Source organism: Trichomycterus rosablanca, chromosome 15 (genome assembly GCF_030014385.1).
Source record: "Trichomycterus rosablanca isolate fTriRos1 chromosome 15, fTriRos1.hap1, whole genome shotgun sequence".
Taxonomy (NCBI): Eukaryota; Metazoa; Chordata; class Actinopteri; order Siluriformes; family Trichomycteridae; genus Trichomycterus; species Trichomycterus rosablanca.
In genome coordinates, this window is record NC_086002.1 from 10,805,236 (window position 1) to 10,825,912 (window position 20,677).

The 20,677-nt window shown below is 41.3% G+C and overlaps 1 protein-coding gene across 1 annotated transcript in view; it reads right to left on the bottom strand.

Moving 5' to 3' along the window:
• Positions 1 to 20,677, bottom strand: part of prkx (protein kinase X-linked) — a 57,737-nt gene that overhangs the window by 16,489 nt on the left and 20,571 nt on the right. The window contains exon 4 of the mRNA XM_063009411.1: positions 12,716 to 12,835. Within this exon, the coding sequence (XP_062865481.1) occupies positions 12,716 to 12,835 (120 nt within the window). The remainder of the gene's footprint in view (positions 1 to 12,715; positions 12,836 to 20,677) is intronic.

Here is a 20,677-nt window from a genome sequence, read left to right on the forward strand (position 1 = left end):
AGCCATAATCGCTACTGACTGATGAGCTGTGAAAATTGGAAAGTCCAGTCATTCAACGTGATAAGAGGGAACAAGTGATGTTTGTATGGTTGGTATGGAATGATCTTCCAATACTAAGAAACACTGGTACCTCAGTGTAGTTGACTGACTGTTAACACGTACACTGATTAGCCATAACATTAAAACCACCTCCTTGTTTCTACACTCACTGTCCATTTTATCAGCTCCACTTACCATATAGAAGCACTTTGTAGTTCCACAATTACTGACTGTAGTCCATCTGTTTATCTACATTCTTGTTTAGCCTGCTTTCACCCTGTTCTTCAATGGTCAGGACCCCCACAGGACCACCACAGAGCAGGTATTATTTAGGTGGTGGATCATTCTCAGCACTGCAGTGACAATGACATGGTGGTGGTGTGTGGTGGTCCACTCACTGTCCACCCTATTAGACACTCCTACCTAGTTGGTCCACCTTGTAGATGTAAAGTCAGAGACGATCGCTCATCTATTGCTGCTGTTTGAGTTGGTCATCTTCTAGACCTTCATCAGTGGTCACAGGACGCTGCCCATGGGGTGCTGTTGGCTGGATATATTTTTGGTTAATGGACTATTCTCAGTCCAGCAGGGACAGTGAGGTGTTTAAAAACTCCAGCAGCGCTGCTGTGTCTAATCCACTCAAACCAGCACAACTCACACTAACACACCACCACCATGTCAGTGTTCACTGCAGTGCTGAGAATGACCCACCACCCAAATAATACCTGCTCTGTAGTGGTCCTGTGGGGGTCCTGACCATTGAAGAACAGCATGAAAGGGGGCTAACAAAGCATGCAGAGAAACAGATGGACTACATTCAGTAATTGTAGAACTACAAGGTGCTTCTATATGGTAAGGTGTTTTGGGGCTTCCATAGTGCATGGAATAGCGTGCTTGGCTATTCGGTACCGTAACAGAAGAAGTTAATAAAGTGTTATGCTTCTGGCAATTCGTGAATATACCGTGTATTTATTTCTTTATTAAGCAAGTGCGTCACTACGACGCTCGGTTACATAACTAAGCCAATAAGAGTGCTTGATACTGAGATGTCGTTCAGTCTTGTAACACGTAAACTCGTAAAAGCTGTATGCTATGGTCCTGAAGTTTTCATACTCGGATTAAAAGTTATTGTTTTGTAAACCGGAGTGATCCTTGACTCACACCATATAAATAGTAAAATTGTACAGTAATGAACGAAGCTCTGCTCCAACCGCCTCGTGAAACGCTCGCATTGCAGACATTACACTTCGCTGTTGGACTTGTTTCACTTTCCAATTTAAAGTATTTCCACACAGCGGACATGCTGATGTAAAACAAAAGATCGGAATTAGGATCGGCCTTAGTAAAGCCGATACCGATCAGTTAAAAAAATGCCTTGAAAATCTTTGTGATCGGATCGGGACATCCCTACTCATTAGCACAAAAGAAGCTTTTTTGGCCGTCTGTACAGACAACTGGACGAATGATGATATATAGAGAGAGAAGTTCAGCATTTTCTCTGGAGGATGACGACACAGGTTAGAAACTGCCAAGATCAGATATCTTCTCTAGACACGGGAAGCAGAAACTTCAGAGACATGCTGTGCTATTACACCTCTATAAGAGTATAATGAGCCTAAAGACAAACAAAATGAACACATGCTGACAGTTAGCGCAGGTCGGAGCAGCAGGTGGAAGTACTTAACGTGGTGGTACAAACGCATCAAAGAGAGCTCCCCTTACCCGAGCCAATGTCGGTCTGGTCATTCCAATTCTGCACACACTCTCAAAAACTGTTGATGAGCACACTGACCGGACCAAAATCAACACTAGCTAATGATGAGTTCTACACATCCAGCAAACAGCTTCAATCCTTACAGAACGGAACAGGGTACCATGCCAGTATAAACACTGTACTTCAAGAGCTTTACTTACTGGGTTTGTACATCTTAGCAACCAAACATTAAAACCTCCTTGTTTCTACACTCACTGTCCATGTTATCAGCTCCACTTACCATATAGAAGCACTTTGTAGTTCTACAATTACTGACTGTAGTCCATCTGTTTCTCTACATACTTTTTTAACCTGCTTTCACCCTGTCCTTTAATGGTCAGGACCCCCACAGGACCACGACAGATTAGGTATTATTTAGGTGGTGGATCACTCTCAGCACTGCAGTGACACTGACATGGTGGAGGTGTGTTAGTGTGTGTTATGCTGGTATGAGTGGATCAGACACAGCAGCGCTGCTGGAGTTTGGAGTGCTGTCCATTCTATTAAACACTCCTACCTAGTTGGTCCACCATGTAGATGTAAAGTAGGAGACGATCGCTCATCTATTGCTGCTGTTTGAGTTGGTCATCTTCTAGACCTTCATCAGTGGTCACAGGACGCTGCCCAGAGAGCGCTGTTGTCTGGATATTTTTGGTTGGTGGACTATTCTTAGTGATGTGTTTAAAAACTCCATCAGCGCTGCTGTGTTGTATCAACACACATTAACACACCACCACCACCATGTCAGTGTCACTGCAGTGCTGAGAATGATCCACCACCCAAATAATACCTGCTCTGTGGTGGTCCTGACCATTGAAGAACAGCATGAAAGGGGGCTAACAAAGCATGAAGAGAAACAGATGGACTACAGTCAGTAATTGTAGAACTACAAAGTGCTTCTATATGGTAAGTGAAGCTGATAAAATGGACAGTGAATGTAGAAACAAGGAGGTGGTTTTAATGTTATGGCTGATCGGTATGGCTTTTTTTTTTTTGCTTTGATCGCTCTTCATGTGAACCAATATAAACCCTTGGTTCTGGTCACACTTCCGCTACATATGTGGTAGATGACCAGCGGTTATTTGCACGTATGTCTTGTTAAACAGATCAGACAGGAAACTGCTCTTTTCATCAAGCATGTGCTACATGCCGACACGAGACATTTGACAAAGCAGACATGAGAAACTGGAGCTGTATGAGGAACTTGGGGCTGAAGAGGGTTGTAGTGGGAAAGAGGGGTGCGGCATGTGTGTCTTCTACTAAACGACTGGAAAAAAGGCCAAGGGCCAGGAATGGGACTCTGTTAACCCCACCTCTTTCAGGATTGAATGCTTCTATATAGGCTGGGTTGAGTAAGGAGGGTGGGTTTCACTTTTTCCACTACGCAGACATCTAAGAGAAGCTGTAAAGCACTTCTGGAACTGAGAAAAGTCAGGTACAGGAATTGAAGTTACTGAGGCGATGGCAGTTTCATTTTTTTATCCATCTCATTATTGTGGCATCTGTTTTGGCTTCTCAGAATTGGATTGGCTACTTTGAACTGTTCTGTAAGGTGTGAATGAATGGGTAAAAAAGCATTGCCCCTATTCAGGATGCCAAAATTGAGATTTACATCTTCTGCATTTAGCAGACGCTTTTATCCAGAGTGACTTATAGTACTGTGAAAGAACATTGTCTAAGCAATTGAGGGTTAAGGGCCTTCCTCCAGGGCCCAACAGTGGCTTGATCCAGCCACCCTTCAATTACTAATCCAGTACCTTAACAGCTAGGCTACAACTAGCCCAACCCTGAATAAAACGTTCCAAGACCTGGAATGCTGAATCTTCTGACCACAATACACATTTCCACTGTGTGACGGTCCATCCTAGATGCCTCAGAGCCCAGAGAAGTCGACGCCAGGCCAGACCAGTCCAGTACCCGTACCCTCTTCTTCCGCAGCCATGCCTTTGTAATGTGTGCAGCATGTGGTTTTGCATCGTCTTGTTGAAAAATGCATGGACGTCCCTGGAAATGATGACGTCTTGAAGGCAGCACATGTTGCTCTAAGATCCCAATGTACTTTTCTGCATTAATGCTGCCATCACAGAAGTGTAAATGACCTTTGCCAAGGGCACTGACACAACCCCATATCATGACAGACCCTGGCTTTTGGAATTGTTGCTGATAACAGTCTGGATGGTCCTTTTCGTCTTTGGTCCAGAGCACACGGCGTTAATTTTTTCCAAAACAGACCTGGAATGCTAATTAATCTGACCACAATGCACGTTTCCACTGTGTGATGGTCCATCCTAGATGCCTCCGAGCCCAGAGAAGTCGACGTCGCTTCAGGACATGGTTAACATAAGACTTCTTTTTTGAACAGTAAAGTTTAAAGTGGCATTTGTGCATGTAACTCTGTATTGTAGTGCTTGACAAAGGTTTGGCAAAGTAATCCCTCACCCATGTGATTATATCAGCTATTGTTGAGTGGTGGTTCTTGATGCAGCGCCGTCTGAGGGATCGACGATCACAGGCGTTCGGCTTAAGCCCTTGGCCTTTACGCACTGAAATTCCTCCCTATTCCTTGAATGGTTTAATGATATTATGCACTGTAGAGGGAGAAATATGCAAATCCCTTCCAGTCTTTCTTTGAGGTACATTGTTTTTAAACATTTCAATCATTTTCTCACACATTCGTTGACAAACTGGAGATCCTCTGATCATCTTTGCTCATCAAAGACTATCCAGGATGCTGCCTTTGTACCAAACAATAATTACAATCACCTGTTGACATCAACCTGTTTGGAATCACATCATTATGTAGTTTTTTCACCTCATTACTAGCCCCAACTTTTTTTGGAACGTGTTGCAGGCCTGAAATGCAGGAATGGAGGTTTATTATATAATTTACCCCTGCTGTTTACATCTTGGTGCCAGATACCGCAGGACACCTTTAGGAGTCTTGTGGAGTCCATGACTTGATGGCTCAGCGCTGTTTTGATGGCACAACAATATGCAATCACGAACAACAGAGACTCTTTTGTAATAAAACAAATTAAAATATATAAGAGATCTACCTGATTACTAATAAAGACACTTACTTTTTATTTGAGTGACTAATTTTCCATTGTTGACAGTGTTGTGTAAAGTAAAATTCTGCCAATTTCACTCACCAGTGTATAATCCTAATGGGAGAATTATTATACTGCTTTATTTAAACGTACGTATGTTATTTTAAACCTGCTTAATAGTGAGCCAACTTTAATTTTATTTCTAAAATACCTCAAAAGCCGTTTCAAAAATGATAATGGGCCGCAAATGGCCCGCGGGCCGTAATGTGGACATCGCTGCTATAAAATGTCATGGCTGATCACTTGGTGGATCACTTTAAGTATATCAAACAACTCAAACCAAAGCTGTTGAGAATATATTTTGAGCATTAGCAGGATCGGTTTTATTTTCTTAACAAACCATTTCGATGCCAAGAAAAGCTCCGTGCCTTTGAATAAAAGTACGAGTGAGAGATAATGTGTTTTTGCAACAGCACAGGAAGTGGGACGGTGTCTTAAATACCGAGAACAGTAGCACCGCTGGGCTGCACAGCTGGATGGACAGGAATAAAAGCCTGCATTGTAAAAGCTCACACAGTGAGGATAAGCAGGTCGTGTAAAAAACCCTGTATGTGGTTATAAGGATGTCTGGGGGTCAACGTTGGAAAATGAACTACAGCATGACCACCCAACACCATTTGAAGTCCGATATTTAATTTAGAACTTTTATAATATGGTTAAATTTCTGACTATTTTCTCTATCTGCTTGCGTAATCTTATCGCCCTGTGTTCATCAGAAGCGTCATCATCACCTGTGAGCGTTTAATTGCCATGGTTTAATGTATACAAGTAAAAGAAAGAAAGAAAGAAAGAAAAAAAAAAAAAAAAAAAAAAAAGGACTTTATTACTTTATCGGCTAGTATCTATAGAGCATATGGGAGAAAAAAACTATTTAGCCTCAAATCAGATTCCTTTCCTTTCCGACGTGTTCCAGCTAAAATAAAAATCCTATAGGGACATTGCTTGTGTATAAATTTTATCCCTGCATAGTCCATCACTGTCTGTGCAGTCAACATGACAAGAAAACTGCATTTGTTCTTTGTGATTGCTGCCATCCACTTGCGTACCATTACAGGGTGGTGGAGATTAGAGGCGCTTTGAGGTGGCTTTGCTCAGCGCTTGGCTTGAGTGGTGTGGTTAAACGGCATCAAAGTGCGAATATGAGACGAATCTGCATTTGTGTGGAATAACCATCAAATATACTCTGAAAGTGTCCACATACATCTGTATTTAGCTGTATTTTCCTCACTGTTTCACTTTTAAACTTGTGTTATAGCTCGGGGTTCTGAGAAACTGTGATAATCAGCTTTCCCAAGAGAGTCTATTATATAATTTACCCCTGTTGTTTACATCTTGGAGCCAGATACCGCAGGACACCTTTAGGAGTCTTGTGGAGTCCATGACTTGATGGCTCAGCGCTGTTTTGACAGCACAAGGTCCAAACTTTTCTTGCTGGGGGCCAGATGGAGTAGCAATATGCAACCACAGGCTACAGACACTTTTGTAATAAAATAAATAAAAATATAACAGACCTACCTGATTACTAATAAATTACTAATATTTAGCTGTATTTTCCTCACTGTTTCTCTTTTAAACTTGTGTTACAGCTCGGGGTTCTGAGAAACTGTGATAATTAGCTTTCAAAGAGAATCTAAAACGCTTATCGTTAAAAAAAGCTTAACATGGTTTAAAGTATTAAACGAACTACAAATGAACACTAAAGTTTTCTCAGCTATTACTGCTCATAAGTTCTCTTCAGTAATGACATTCCTTGATTGTTGTTTTAGTACAATAAGTCACGCTGAGCTTTGTTCACGGCCTGAGTCGCTTTTACTACGTCATATCGAACAGTTTGTGTCATTTAAAGGCGCTTTGAAAAGGTCATCAGCAAAACTGGGTCAAAGTTCAATCAGGTGAACTTTGAGCGCCGTGGCAAAAGTGCACGGTGCGCACCGCTCAGAGAAGCACAGCGGCAAGCTCACCTCACCTAAAGTATCCCAAGAAAAGGATGCCAGGATAAAATAAAAAGTGCCTTCTCCACTAAAAATCAGAGCACAATGTGACTCCACACGACTTTATCCATTATTCCCAGGAGGGTAGACACCACCACAGGCACGGCTAAGACTCGTCATGCCAAGGCACTGTGACCCTGTGCACAAAGCAAGGGCAATAAACCTCACAAATGTAATCTAAATAGGCACAATGGCTGTCCAGGGGTTAGGAATGGGATGTATTTGGTTATAGTTAAGGCCCCACATAATTCACAGGCATATAAATCGTGTCACAGACCGTGAATTTAGTAGGGTCCTAGTTACAAGGGTGTCTGGGGGTCAACATTGGAAAACACCATTTGCAGCCTACTATTTAATTTAAATGTAATTTAATTCATATTTATTTGTAAAATAATATGGTAGAGTTTTAAAATATTTTCTTAATAGGAAACCCAAGAAGCAAAAAGGACCTCTGCTTTCTCTAGGACATCACCTAGAAGTACACCTTTGGGAAAACTCACAAAATAATCTGGGAACTGAGCAGCATACTGTATTAAAGCCCAGGGCTTTGGAATGGGATGTCCAACACAGTAATGGTCAGATGTCCACATGTTATTGATCATACAGTATATATTTACACCGATCAGCCATAACATTAAAACCTCCTCCTTGTTTCTACACTCACTGTCCATTTTATCAGCTCCACTTACCATATAGAAGCACTTTGTAGTTTCTCTGCATACTTTGTTAGCCCCCTTTTATGCTGTTCTTCAATGGTCAGGACCCCCACAGGACCACTAAAGAGCAGGTATTATTTGGGTCTTGGGTCTTTCTCACACTGTATAAAATCCTTGTTTGGTTATGTTCTGAGAATGTAAAAATAAATGTTGGCACAACATGAATTATGGAAATAGTTGGTCCAAAAACAAAAAATGTGATGTGCCGTCAGCTGTAGTAGTTTTACTCTTCAACTTAAAATGTTAGGTTCAGTAAACGAGTACAACTGTTTTCACTCAACATTTCAAGTCCAATGAAAAAAACTGATTTGGGTGAGCAACAGTGGGAATGAGGAAACTTCTGCGCATGCACTCCAGAGGGAAGTCTTCGCACCAGTTTTTATGGAGAGAAGAGGACTTTCAAACAACCGTTTTATATTAACGAGGAGATTTCAAACAAACAGTAAGTATCTTAACATCATTACATCTTATTCACGAACTGAAACTGAACTGAAAGCTGCACAGAGGACGTTTCCATCATTTTCATATGTTTTAAACGTAACTCCACATGCCACCACTACCTCTTTTACTTTGGTCTGAATATTAAATAACTATAGACAGAGTATGTTAAGCTGTGATAAAACAACGTATCAAACTAGTGATAGAGTTACTGAATCTTTCCACCACTAGCCGTGTCTATTAAGGAACCGACTCTTGGACCGTTACTCTGCATTTTACTAAAATATTTTGGAAATCTGTTGAGTTACTGCATTGTAAATAACGTTAAAGCAACTGGATGCTGCTGTCAGATGCTTCTGCATCCACATACGTGTGTGAAACGGTGACTTCGCTTTTATAAACATTGTTAACAAACTGTGGTGTATAGATATTTTTAGTTGTTGAAACGAGTGGAGAAATTCTAAACGCAGCACATTATGTAAGTAAAAAGCATTAATTAATTCATTTAATTTGAGTAAGCGTTGTTAATCTTTGGGGAATCTAAGCAAACCTTTCTTACTTTAGTTTTATTTTTTACGTGCTGACTGACGTACTACAAGTACCATTTTATACTGCAGTCAAGCCAGCCAACACTTCGAAATGCTCAGTCAAATCAGCCCCCACATTGCTTCTAAGGAAGTGCGTATACTAAACATTACGATAATAGCATCTGGTAAAACTGATCAAAAAAAGTCACTGACAACCTGAACGTGACTACATCAGTTATAAATATAACTAATAAAAATATAAAACTATCAGTTAAAAAAGAGAATATATCATCTAAAAAAAAATATCTATATATATATATATATATATATATATATATATATATATATATATATATATATATTAACAGTTAAAAATATATAAATATATCAGTTAAAATATATAAATGTATCAGTTAAAAAATGTGTAAATATATCAGTTAATTGTATTTGGGATACAATTTCAAGCTTTGAAAAAAAGAGTTGCTAATAACCTGACATTAAGATTTAACTTTAAATTTAGCCAACTAAAATGTATTCTTAGCTCTTTAATTTTTATTGTTATTAAAAGAAATCTACTTTCCACACAACAATTTCACTTTGTAATAATAGTACACCATCTGTAGATGTCACTCAGTTAATATCAAGCAATTCTGATGTATCATTTTTAAATAAAGGCCTTTATATTGTCAAATTTCCATTATTTTAACTCTAGACTGTTATGAAAAAGAATTCTCTAGTTTCCACAGAACAATTCCACTTCATAATGATAGTACACCATCTGTAGATGTCACTCAGTTAATATCCAGTACAACTCTGAGTCCTGTAATCTACAAAAGTTCTCAGATGACTCAGCAGTGGTGAGGTGTATCAGGGGTGGAGATGAGAGTGAGTACAGGGATCTGGTTGACCGCTTTGTCTCGTGGTCAAGGAACAACCACCTTCTTTTAAATGTGACCAAGACAAAAGAGATGGTCCTAGACTTCAGGAAGACCAGGGCTGCTTTGAAACTCCTCTGTATCCTGGGGGAGGATGTGGAGGTGGTGGAAAGTTACAAATACCTTGGTGTCCATCTTGACAACAGACTGGACTGGAAGTGCAACACCGAGGCTGTCTACAAAAAAGGCCAGAGCAGACTTTATTTCTTAAGGAGGCTCAGGTCCTTCAATGTATGCAGCAAGATGCTACACATTTTTCACCAGTCTGTAGTCGAAAGTGCAATTTTCTATGCAGCCATCTGCTGGGGGAGCAGCATTAGAGCCAAAGACTCCAAAAAGCTTAACAAGCTTATCAGGAAGGCTGGTTCTGTGCTGGGTTTTGTCCTGGAGCCCCTAGAGCCGGTTATTGAGCAGAGAATTTTGCACAAGCTGCTCAACGTAATGGACAATACCACACACCCGTTACACGACCTGCTGATTAAACAGCAAAGTGCCTTTAGTGGAAGGTTCCGCCAACTTCGCTGCAACAAAGAGCGCTATAGGAAGTCATTTCTGCCCACAGCGGTGGCAACCTATAATAACTCTCACTGGTGCAAGAGAAGGACTCAGAACCTATAACACCCACGAAAGACAATTAAACTTACAATTTGCACAGGGTACTGTTTTTATTTTTTATTTAAAAATTTCAAATTGCACAACGTTTGTAACTGCACCTTCAGCCCCCCCCCCCTTTTTAGTTTCTTTTGTTCTTGTCCTGTTAGATGTTTATATATTATATTATTATTTTTTATATTATTATATTTTATTTTATTTTATTTTCTTCATATATGTATGTTTTTTGATTTTATATCTATATTCTTAGATTTTATATCTTACTTGTATTTACATTTGTACTAATTTTTTGATTCTTTATTTACCTCATTGTAATGTCACTGTGTGATGTTTTTTGTCATAATTGTTATTGCTGCTGCGACACCACAATTTCCCTTCGGGGATTAATAAAGTACTCAATCAATCAATCAATCAATTCTGATGTATCATTTTTAAATAAAGGCCTTTATATTGTCAAATTTCCATTATTTTAACTCTAGACTGTTATGAAAAAGATATCTCTAGTTTCCACAAAACAATTCCACTTCATAATGATAGTACACCATCTGGAGATGTCACTCAGTTAATATCAAGCAATTCTGATGTATCATTTTTAAATAAAGGCCTTTATATTGTCAAATTTCCATTATTTTAACTCTAGACTGTTATGAAAAAGATATCTCTAGTTTCCACAAAACAATTCCACTTCATAATGATAGTACACCATCTGGAGATGTCACTCAGTTAATATCAAGCAATTCTGATGTATCATTTTTAAATAAAGGCCTTTATATTGTCAAATTTCCATTATTTTAACTCTAGACTGTTATGAAAAAGAATTCTCTAGTTTCCACAGAACAATTCCACTTCATAATGATAGTACACCATCTGGAGATGTCACTCAGTTAATATCAAGCAAGCCTTCGGCTCGTGCCTGCGACCGAATCACAGCCGTGATGTTATTCGCGATAACACACTCCCTCTCGTGTTCTATTGCTTAACTATAACATGTATAACTTGTAATTTGTTTGATGCTTGTGAATGCTAAATGTTTAAAAAAAATGTATTGTTTATATGATACATGCATTGAATGAATTGTAGAATTGTCAACAGAACTTAAAATATATTGTTGGACCAACAAGATGTATTTGATGAATTTCATTGACAGCAGAACTTAAATTATGCATTTTAGATAACTTAAATTAGGCCAATTAAAAAAATTAGATGCAACGGGTCACTAAGAATTTTTTACGTTGAAGAGACTTGAAATTTTTTACAGTGCAGCACTGCAGTGACACTGACATGGTGGTGTGTTGGGCTGGTATGAGTGGATAAGACACAGCAGCGCTGATGGACTGAGAATAGTACACCAACCAAAAATGTCCAGCCAACAGCGCCCTGTGGGCAGCGTCCTATGACCTCTAATGAAGGTCTAGATGATGACCAACTCAAACGGCAAAAATAGATGAGCGGTCGTCTCTGACTTTACATCTACAAGGTGGACCGACTAGGTAGGAGTGTCTAACACTGGACAGTGGACAGTGAGTGGACACGGTATTTAAAAACTCCAGCAGTGCTGCTGTGTCTGATCCACTCACACCAGCACAACACACACTAACACACCACCACCATGTCAGTGTCACTGCAGTGCTGAGAATGATCCACCACCCAAATAATACCTGGTCCTGTGATGGTCCTGTGATGGTCCTGTGGCCTTCACCATTGAAGAACAGGGTGAAAGCAGGTTAAAAGAAAGTATGTAGAGAAACAGATGGACTACAGTCAGTAATTGTAGAACTGCAAAGTGCTCCTATATGGTGGTTTTAATGTTATGGCTGATCAGTGTATATCCTAGCCTGACATTTCATTGATAAATCATGTAACGCCACCACCTTGATTCTTGACATTTTAAAGCTCTGAAATGACACATTACGCGAAGTGTATTTAAAGCTACCACTATAATATAACTGACATTATATTTAACAAATAATTGTTTTGACCTTAATTGAAAACAAATGATTATTTGCTCAGCCAAACCAGATGTGTCTTAGATCACTTCTGGCTAACGTGTGTGATTTTCCATCTCATACAGGAGGGTCTTGCAGGATTCCTCGATTCCAGTCTAAGTGAGCAGATTTGTGAGCTGGTTTTCAGTCTGATTATTTTAGGATCAGTGCTGCCCTCTAGTGGTGAGCCACTGCCAGTTCAGCACAGTTTTAAGATCTCAAATCTGGTCAAATACAGCTCCTCACTGCTGCAGACCACTATGAAGACCATACCAACCTCTTCTTTTCACCTGCCCGAAGCTGGTTTACACAGGGATCAGTATCGAGCACAGAGACTCACTCGTACTCTGCATAGTTTTCATTTCAGTGCAGGGGCCTTTAACCGGCCATGCGGCCGCAATGCTGCAATAATAAGGAATCCCTTCGGCACGCCCACCCACAGGCAAAGCCAATCATGTCTGTGTAGGGTGCCCGACAGGCTGATGGTTGATCTGAGATTTGAATTCAAGAGCTTGAGATTGTATGTGCCTGGTTAGAAGTGAAATTCAATCTAATCTGTAATTGTATATATAAGTAAAAAATAATAATTTTTTTTTTTTGCCTACTTACCCAGCAAGCATCTCAAAAATGAGAATGCCCAGAGCCCACCAGTCCACCGCCTGGCCATGACCTTTGCTCTGGATCACTTCGGGAGCTAAATACTCAGGTGTGCCACACAAAGTCCATGTCCTGAAATCACATTGAGAAAAGAAAGACTTTTTAAATAAAATCTTATTTATTATTATTTATTCATATTACTGCAGGAGTGGCATAAACTTGTGGAGAGCACACCAACAAATGTATTTTATTTTTGCATTTTCCTCCAATTGAGCGTAGCCAATCAGTCTTCCACTGCTGGGGGCCCTGATCGCATCCAAGGAAGGTATATTCATCCAACACATGCTCCCTCCAACATGTGCACAGTCCACCGACCCCTTCTCATTCTCCCATACTTCAGTACATTCACCTGAGGCCAGTCTCACACACGGAGAGTCACACACTGATCTCCGTATTCCTCCACTTCTGCACAGGCTCCTCGGACTACTTACCAGGATCCTTACGCAGTGTTGAAGACCCCACCCAGATATTAGTCCGGCCTTTTCCCACACAGCAGACTAGTGGCCAATGTTGTCTGCTGCAGGTATTTACAACTGTTCCTGCTAGGGCAGGATGTTTCAAACCCTGGGTGCCACCCTTGGGTGGGTCTCATGGCAAAAATTGGGTCGCAGAGAAACATAATAATTAACGTAACAGCCGCTCAGGTGGCGCAGCGGTAAAAACACCTGCTGCAAACAGAGCTGGATTCGATACCAGGTGCCTTACCGGCTCGAGGCCGAGTGGCTGCATGAACAACGATTGGCCGGTTGTTCAGTTGGGGGTCGGGACAAGGGGCCGGAAGTGGGTTTCTCGCTGTCAGAATGGTGCAGTTACGACCTCTGCCGGCTGATTAGAGGCGCCTGCACAAGAGATGAGGTAGGGGTGCTCTTAGGGTGTGTCTCTCTGCATGCAATGCTAGGTGGCGCAACACTCGTCAATGTGTAGGTGAAAAAATGCAGGCGTCCACTGCTCATGTTTCGGAGGGGATGTGGGTTAGCTTCGATCTCCTCGGTCAGGGCAGGGTTCGGCATGGGCAGAGAGGAAGCACAATGCAAATTGGATAATTGGACGCTCTAAAGGGGAAAAAAAGGGGAGAAAATAATTTTTTTTTAAATGTTTTTTAAATAATTAACGTAACAAATTTTAAGAGGCACAAACAGAAAAAAACTTGTACATGAACGCCCTCTTGTGGAGGCTTTACGTTCCATCTTGTAAACCACAGTGGGACCAGATTGCCACCGTTTTTATAAATTAAGTATATTTCGTTTTGTGTTTTAGTCACAGTAAAAATCATGGACAAAATGTGTCACTTGAAAAAAAGTTTGAAAAATCCTGGGCGGGGGGTGCCCAGCTGACTGGTAGCAGAGGTAAGATTACCAGTGCTGGTGCACTAGGGGAATATCCCGCTGAGCCACCTGTGTGCCAAATTAGGTCTGTGTAGACACCCAGCTGGCCAATTTGAATTAAGATCTCAGCAATGCTAGGCTAGAGTGACTAATTTTTTATATATATATATATATATATATATATATATATATATATATATATATATACAGTGTATCACAAAAGTGAGTACACCCCTCACATTTCTGCAGATATTTAAGTATATCTTTTCATGGGACAACACTGACAAAATGACACTTTGACACAATGAAAAGTAGTCTGTGTGCAGCTTATATAACAGTGTAAATTTATTCTTCCCTCAAAATAACTCAAAATACAGCCATTAATGTCTAAACCACCGGCAACAAAAGTGAGTACACCCCTAAGAGACTACACCCCTAAATGTCCAAATTGAGCACTGCTTGTCATTTTCCCTCCAAAATGTCATGTGATTTGTTAGTGTTACTAGGTCTCAGGTGTGCATAGGGAGCAGGTGTGTTCAATTTAGTTGTACAGCTCTCACACTCTCTCATACTGGTTACTGAAAGTTCCAACATGGCACCTCATGGCAAAGAACTCTCTGAGGATCTTAAAAGACGAATTGTTGCGCTACATGAAGATGGCCAAGGCTACAAGAAGATTGCCAACACCCTGAAACTGAGCTGCAGCACAGTGGCCAAGATCATCCAGCGTTTTAAAAGAGCAGGGTCCACTCAGAACAGACCTCGCGTTGGTCGTCCAAAGAAGCTGAGTGCACGTGCTCAGCGTCACATCCAACTGCTGTCTTTGAAAGATAGGTGCAGGAGTGCTGTCAGCATTGCTGCAGAGATTGAAAAGGTGGGGGGTCAGCCTGTCAGTGCTCAGACCATACGCCGCACACTACATCAAATTGGTCTGCATGGCTGTCACCCCAGAAGGAAGCCTCTTCTGAAGTCTCTACACAAGAAAGCCCGCAAACGGTTTGCTGAAGACATGTCAACAAAGGACATGGATTACTGGAACCATGTCCTATGGTCTGATGAGACCAAGATCAATTTGTTTGGTTCAGATGGTCTCCAGCATGTGTGGCAGCAATCAGGTGAGGAGTACAAAGATAAGTGTGTCATGCCTACAGTCAAGCATGGTGGTGGGAATGCCATGGTCTGGGGCTGCATGAGTGCAGCAGGTGTTGGGGAGTTACATTTCATTGAGGGACACATGAACTCCAATATGTACTGTGAAATACTGAAGCAGAGCATGATCCCCTCCCTCCGGAAACTGGGTCGCAGGGCAGTGTTCCAGCATGATAATGACCGCAAACACACCTCTAAGACGACCACTGCTTTATTGAAGAGGCTGAGGGTAAAGGTGATGGACTGGCCAAGCATGTCTCCAGACCTAAACCCAATAGAACATCTTTGGGGCATCCTCAAGCGGAAGGTGGAGGAGCGCAAAGTCTCGAATATCCGCCAGCTCCGTGATGTCGTCATGGAGGAGTGGAAAAGCATTCCAGTGGCAACCTGTGAAGCTCTGGTAAACTCCATGCCCAGGAGAGTTAAGGCAGTTTTGGGAAATAATGGTGGCCACACAAAATATTGACACTTCAGGAACTTTCACTTAGTGGTGTACTCACTTTTGTTGCCGGTGGTTTAGACATTAATGGCTGTATATTGAGTTATTTTGAGGGAAGAATAAATTTACACTGTTATATAAGCTGCACACAGACTACTTTTCATTGTGTCAAAGTGTCATTTTGTCAGTGTTGTCCCATGAAAAGATATACTTAAATATCTGCAGAAATGTGAGGGGTGTACTCACTTTTGTGATACACTGTATATATATATATATTGTTTATGCTTTCTCTCCACCAAAGCCGATCCTCACTCTGATTGAGGAGAACGAAGCTAACCCACGCCCCCTCCGACATGTGGGCATTAGCCGTATGCATTTTGTCACCTACACTAGACGAGATCTGCTGCAGACCAGCTTAGTGTACGGAGAGACACACCCTGACAGCAGGCGCCATCAATCAGCCAGCAGGGGTCGTAATTGCATTAGTTATGAGAGAGTCCCTATCCGGCTTTAATACCCCACCCCTATCTGAACAACAGGTCGATCATTGTTCATGTGGCCGCTCAGCCCTGCCGGCAGGGCGATCCCAGCTCTGGTGTCCCAGCGTGTGTTTTTACCGCTGCGCCACCTGAGCGGCGTGGCAATTAGCTGTTCATCCTGTAATCCTGAAGCTGAATGTTAAATGATATGAGCCAACATGACTGATTATCAAAAATGTATTTGATGGTGTTAATCTACTGGTCATTAATAAATCATGCATTAGGTCAAAGAAGCTAGGTCGCCAGATGTGTTCTGATGTAATCACAGACACAATTATAGAGATTTGTTTTGCAGACTTGTTATCAAACTACTTTTATTATTAGAATGACTCGTAAATGCATATTATTTTTTTTAGAAGTATATTTTATTCATGTGGACCTGTACGAGTATTCTAAAGAAGATGAAATAAAATAAAATAAAAAAAACAGGTTCAGATCCACAATAAATGTTAAACGCTCGTGTTGAGATTGCTGTGACCGCTGAGTGTTATTCTGTCTCATTCCCTCAGCTGGCGGTGGTCAGCCGCAGCCACGGAGAAGCGGCTACTTGCTCTGTTGCTATGGTAACAACGATTTGGTATGCAGGAGGGCAGTATTTCTGTTCTTACAAAAGTATTAAGAACAAAGTACCTGAAAAAAATCATCTTTTTGCCAAGGTCAGGAATAAAATCCAGAAAGCACTTCATGCTGAGAAGGCATTCGTTTGGATGGTCACATGTTGTTCATATATACTACACCCCCCCCCCTTCCCGTACAATCACACACACACACACACACACACACACACACAGGTCAAGCGGTCCACAGATGAGCAAGCATCACACTGTCATTCCTTATCGGCTCATGGGTTGCCATGCAACACAGAAGCACCCGCATCTGCACCTGCTTTTTCCCTTTGGAGAAACTTCTTCGAGAAGCCTGCTTGACTGTGGACACGGACACTTGCATTTTTAAAGCTTCTAATTCACAGCAGACCTGTTTTTCCGGTGAATATTTATCTACCTAGATGTAAAGTCAGAGACGATCGCTCATCTATTGCTGCTGTTTGAGTTGGTCATCTTCTAGATCTTCATCAGTGGTCACAGGACGCTGCCCACGAGGCGCTGTTGGCTGGATATTTTTGGTTTGTGGACTATTCTTAATCCAGCAGTGACAGTGAGGTGTTTAAAAACTCCATCAGCGTTGCTGTGTCTGATCCACTCATACCAGCACAACACACACTGACACACCACCACCATTGTCAGTGTCACTGCAGTGCTGAGAATGATCCACCACCTAAATAATACCTGCTCTGTGGTGGTCCTGGGAGAGTCCTGACCATTGAAGAACAGCATGAAAGGGGGCTAACAAAGCATACAGAGAAACACATGGACTACAGTCAGTAATTGTAGAACTACAAAGTGCTTCTATATGGTAAGTGGAGCTGATAAAATGGACAGTGAGTGTAGAAACAAGGCGGGGGTTTTAATGATATGGCTGATCAGTGTACTGTATATTTACACATACAGACTAGAACTAGTGTAGACACCAATATACATCATCCACGAGGTGGCGGTATTGTACCACTTTGCGTTAACCAGCTGCAGTCATTTCATTTGGCTGTTCATTTCTAGAAGTGGGTCAGTTTGCACATCAGAGATTCCCAGTCCAAAATTCATTTATCTAACCCACTCATATGGGGCAGGAGTGTAATTGCAGCCCGACGTGTTTACATGTCACAGGGTCGAAAGACTGCAATCCTGCAGATAACACTGCAGCAAACATTCACAGCGGGACACGTAGACATATTTTCTTTCTTCAGATTCTGTAATTTACCTGATGGGCGACTGCTGGAGGAGAGTTCAATTTCACCAAGGTTACCAAAAAAAAGCTCTAGTGAGCATCTATTATAGAGAATAAAAACACTGTGCTGACTGATGCAGTGGAAGGACGGTAAGTGAGCGAGTGAGTGAGTGAAGGCTTGGTGAGCCTCATAACAGGCATCAAACCAGCATATAATCACTCATTCCATTAATTAAAAACACCTTTTCTATGCAGAATTGTATGTAATTAGGTTAAGTGAAGTTAAGGTACTGGACTAGTAATCAAAATGTTGCCAGTTCAAGCCCCACCGCTGCCAAACTGCCACTGTTGAGCCATTGAGCAAGGCCCTTAACCCCCAATAGCTTGGGTTATATTTAGTCATGGTTGTAAGTCACATGTAAGTAAAACAGTGTTATCAATGTGGGTAGCTCGGTGGGTTTGATTCCTACGTGGAGTGATCTGGGGCCTTTCTGTGTGGTTTGCATGTTCTCCCAGCGTTCGTGTGGGTTTCCTCCAGGTGCTCCGGTTTACTCGCCACAGTCCTGGCACCTTGGTCAGGGCGTTTTCTACCTTTCACCCAGTGAATTGCATCCACTGCGACCCTGACCAGGATAAAAGTGGTGGTAAAAACAAGACAGGCTTGGTTTCAGCCAAATCTCTGCATTAAAACCTTACTATGAAAGTCAAAGCATCAAAGCAGCCACCTTATGTTCTATAAAATTTCTATCTAAGGAGCCAGGACTCCACTGAACCACAGCGAGAGCCGTTATCCATTAGCTTGGTTTCAGCCAAATCTCTGTTCTAAAACCTTACTATGAAAGTCAAAGCATCAAAGCAGCCACCTTAGTTCCTACAAAATTTCTATCTAAGGAGCCAGAACTCCACTAAACCACAGCGAGAGCCGTTATCCATTAGCTTGGTTTCAGCCAAAACTCTGTATTAAAACCTTACTATGAAAGTCAAAGCACCAAAGCAGCCACCTTAGTTCCTACAAAATTTCTATCTAAGGAACCAGGACTCCACTGAACCACAGCGAGAGCCGTTATCCATGAGCTTAGTTTCAGCCAAATCTCTGTTCTAAAACCTTACTATGAAGGTCAAAGCACCAAAGCAGCCACCTTAGTTCCTACAAAATTTCTATCTAAGGAACCAGGACTCCACTGAACCACAGCGAAAGCCGTTAACCATTAGCTTGGTTTCAGCCAAATCTCTGTATTAAAACCTTACTATGAAAGTCAAAGCACCAAAGCAGCCACCTTAGTTCCTACAAAATTTCTATCTAAGGAACCAGGACTCCACTGAACCACAGCGAGAGCCGTTATCCATGAGCTTAGTTTCAGCCAAATCTCTGTTCTAAAACCTTACTATGAAGGTCAAAGCACCAAAGCAGCCACCTTAGTTCCTACAAAATTTCTATCTAAGGAACCAGGACTCCACTGAACCACAGCGAAAGCCGTTAACCATTAGCTTGGTTTCAGCCAAATCTCTGTATTAAAACCTTACTATGAAAGTCAAAGCATCAAAGCAGCCACCTTAGTTTCTACAAAATTTCTGTCTAAGGAACCAGGACTCCACTGAACCACAGCGAAAGCCGTTATCCATGAGCTTAGTTTCAGCCAAATCTCTGTATTAAAACCTTACTATGAAAGCAAAGCATCAAATAAGCCACCTTAGTTTCTATAAAATGTTGATCTAAGGAGCCAGGACTCCACTAAACCACAGCGAGAGCCGTTATCCATTAGCTTGGTTTCAGCCAAAACTCTGTATTAAAACCTTACTATGAAGGTCAAAGCGTCAAGGCATCAAAGCAGCCACCTTAGTTCCTACAAAATTTCTATCTAAGGAGCCAGGACTCCACTAAACCACAGTGAGAGCTGTTATTTCCAAATAGGGACTATTTGGAACTGTCATGAATCCACACAGAAGTGGCCTGTTGAAATTTCTCCTAGATAAAAAGTATCTAGAGAATTTCAAAAACTTAACTGGGAAAATCCCCAAACTGTTTTGATACGGTTCTATAGACAGAGGAAAATTATGCACAACAAGGGTCTGGTTTTGTCTGGTAAAACTTCTCGGCATTTCTTATCAGGAAAACTATACCAACATGCCAATAGTGCAATCGTGCAAGGATTTTATGCTGCGTCAGGTCCTAGGTATTTTGTACGCTCTATCCGAAAGTTCTATCGAGGAACGTAAGGTCATCCGTCAATAACCTGAAGCTCTAGTGTAACAGAATTATACAGCAGGACTAAATGAGCTCCCGTCTGAATAGCTTTGTATTGGAGTGGCCTAATCAAAGGTGTCATAGGATATTATATGCACATTTCATCTGTAGGACAGTGCTAGATTAGTGGTTAAGATACAGGACTAGTGATCAGAAGAGTGCCAGTTCAAGCCCCACCTCTGCTAACCTGGCAAGATTGGGCTTTTGAGCAAGGTCACAACAATGCCATGAAAGTAAGCAGCATTGTGTCTGATTTAAAGCAGTGCCGCAATAAAAGAGTGGGCTGAACTTTCTTTACAATGGCATGAGAGCTATCAAATTACAAAAAGCTGACATAAATTATAGGGATGTAACGATACACTCTACCCACGATACGATACGATTCACGATATGTTTTTTTCCGATTTTTTTAAACAAAATTAAATTGAAGACAAG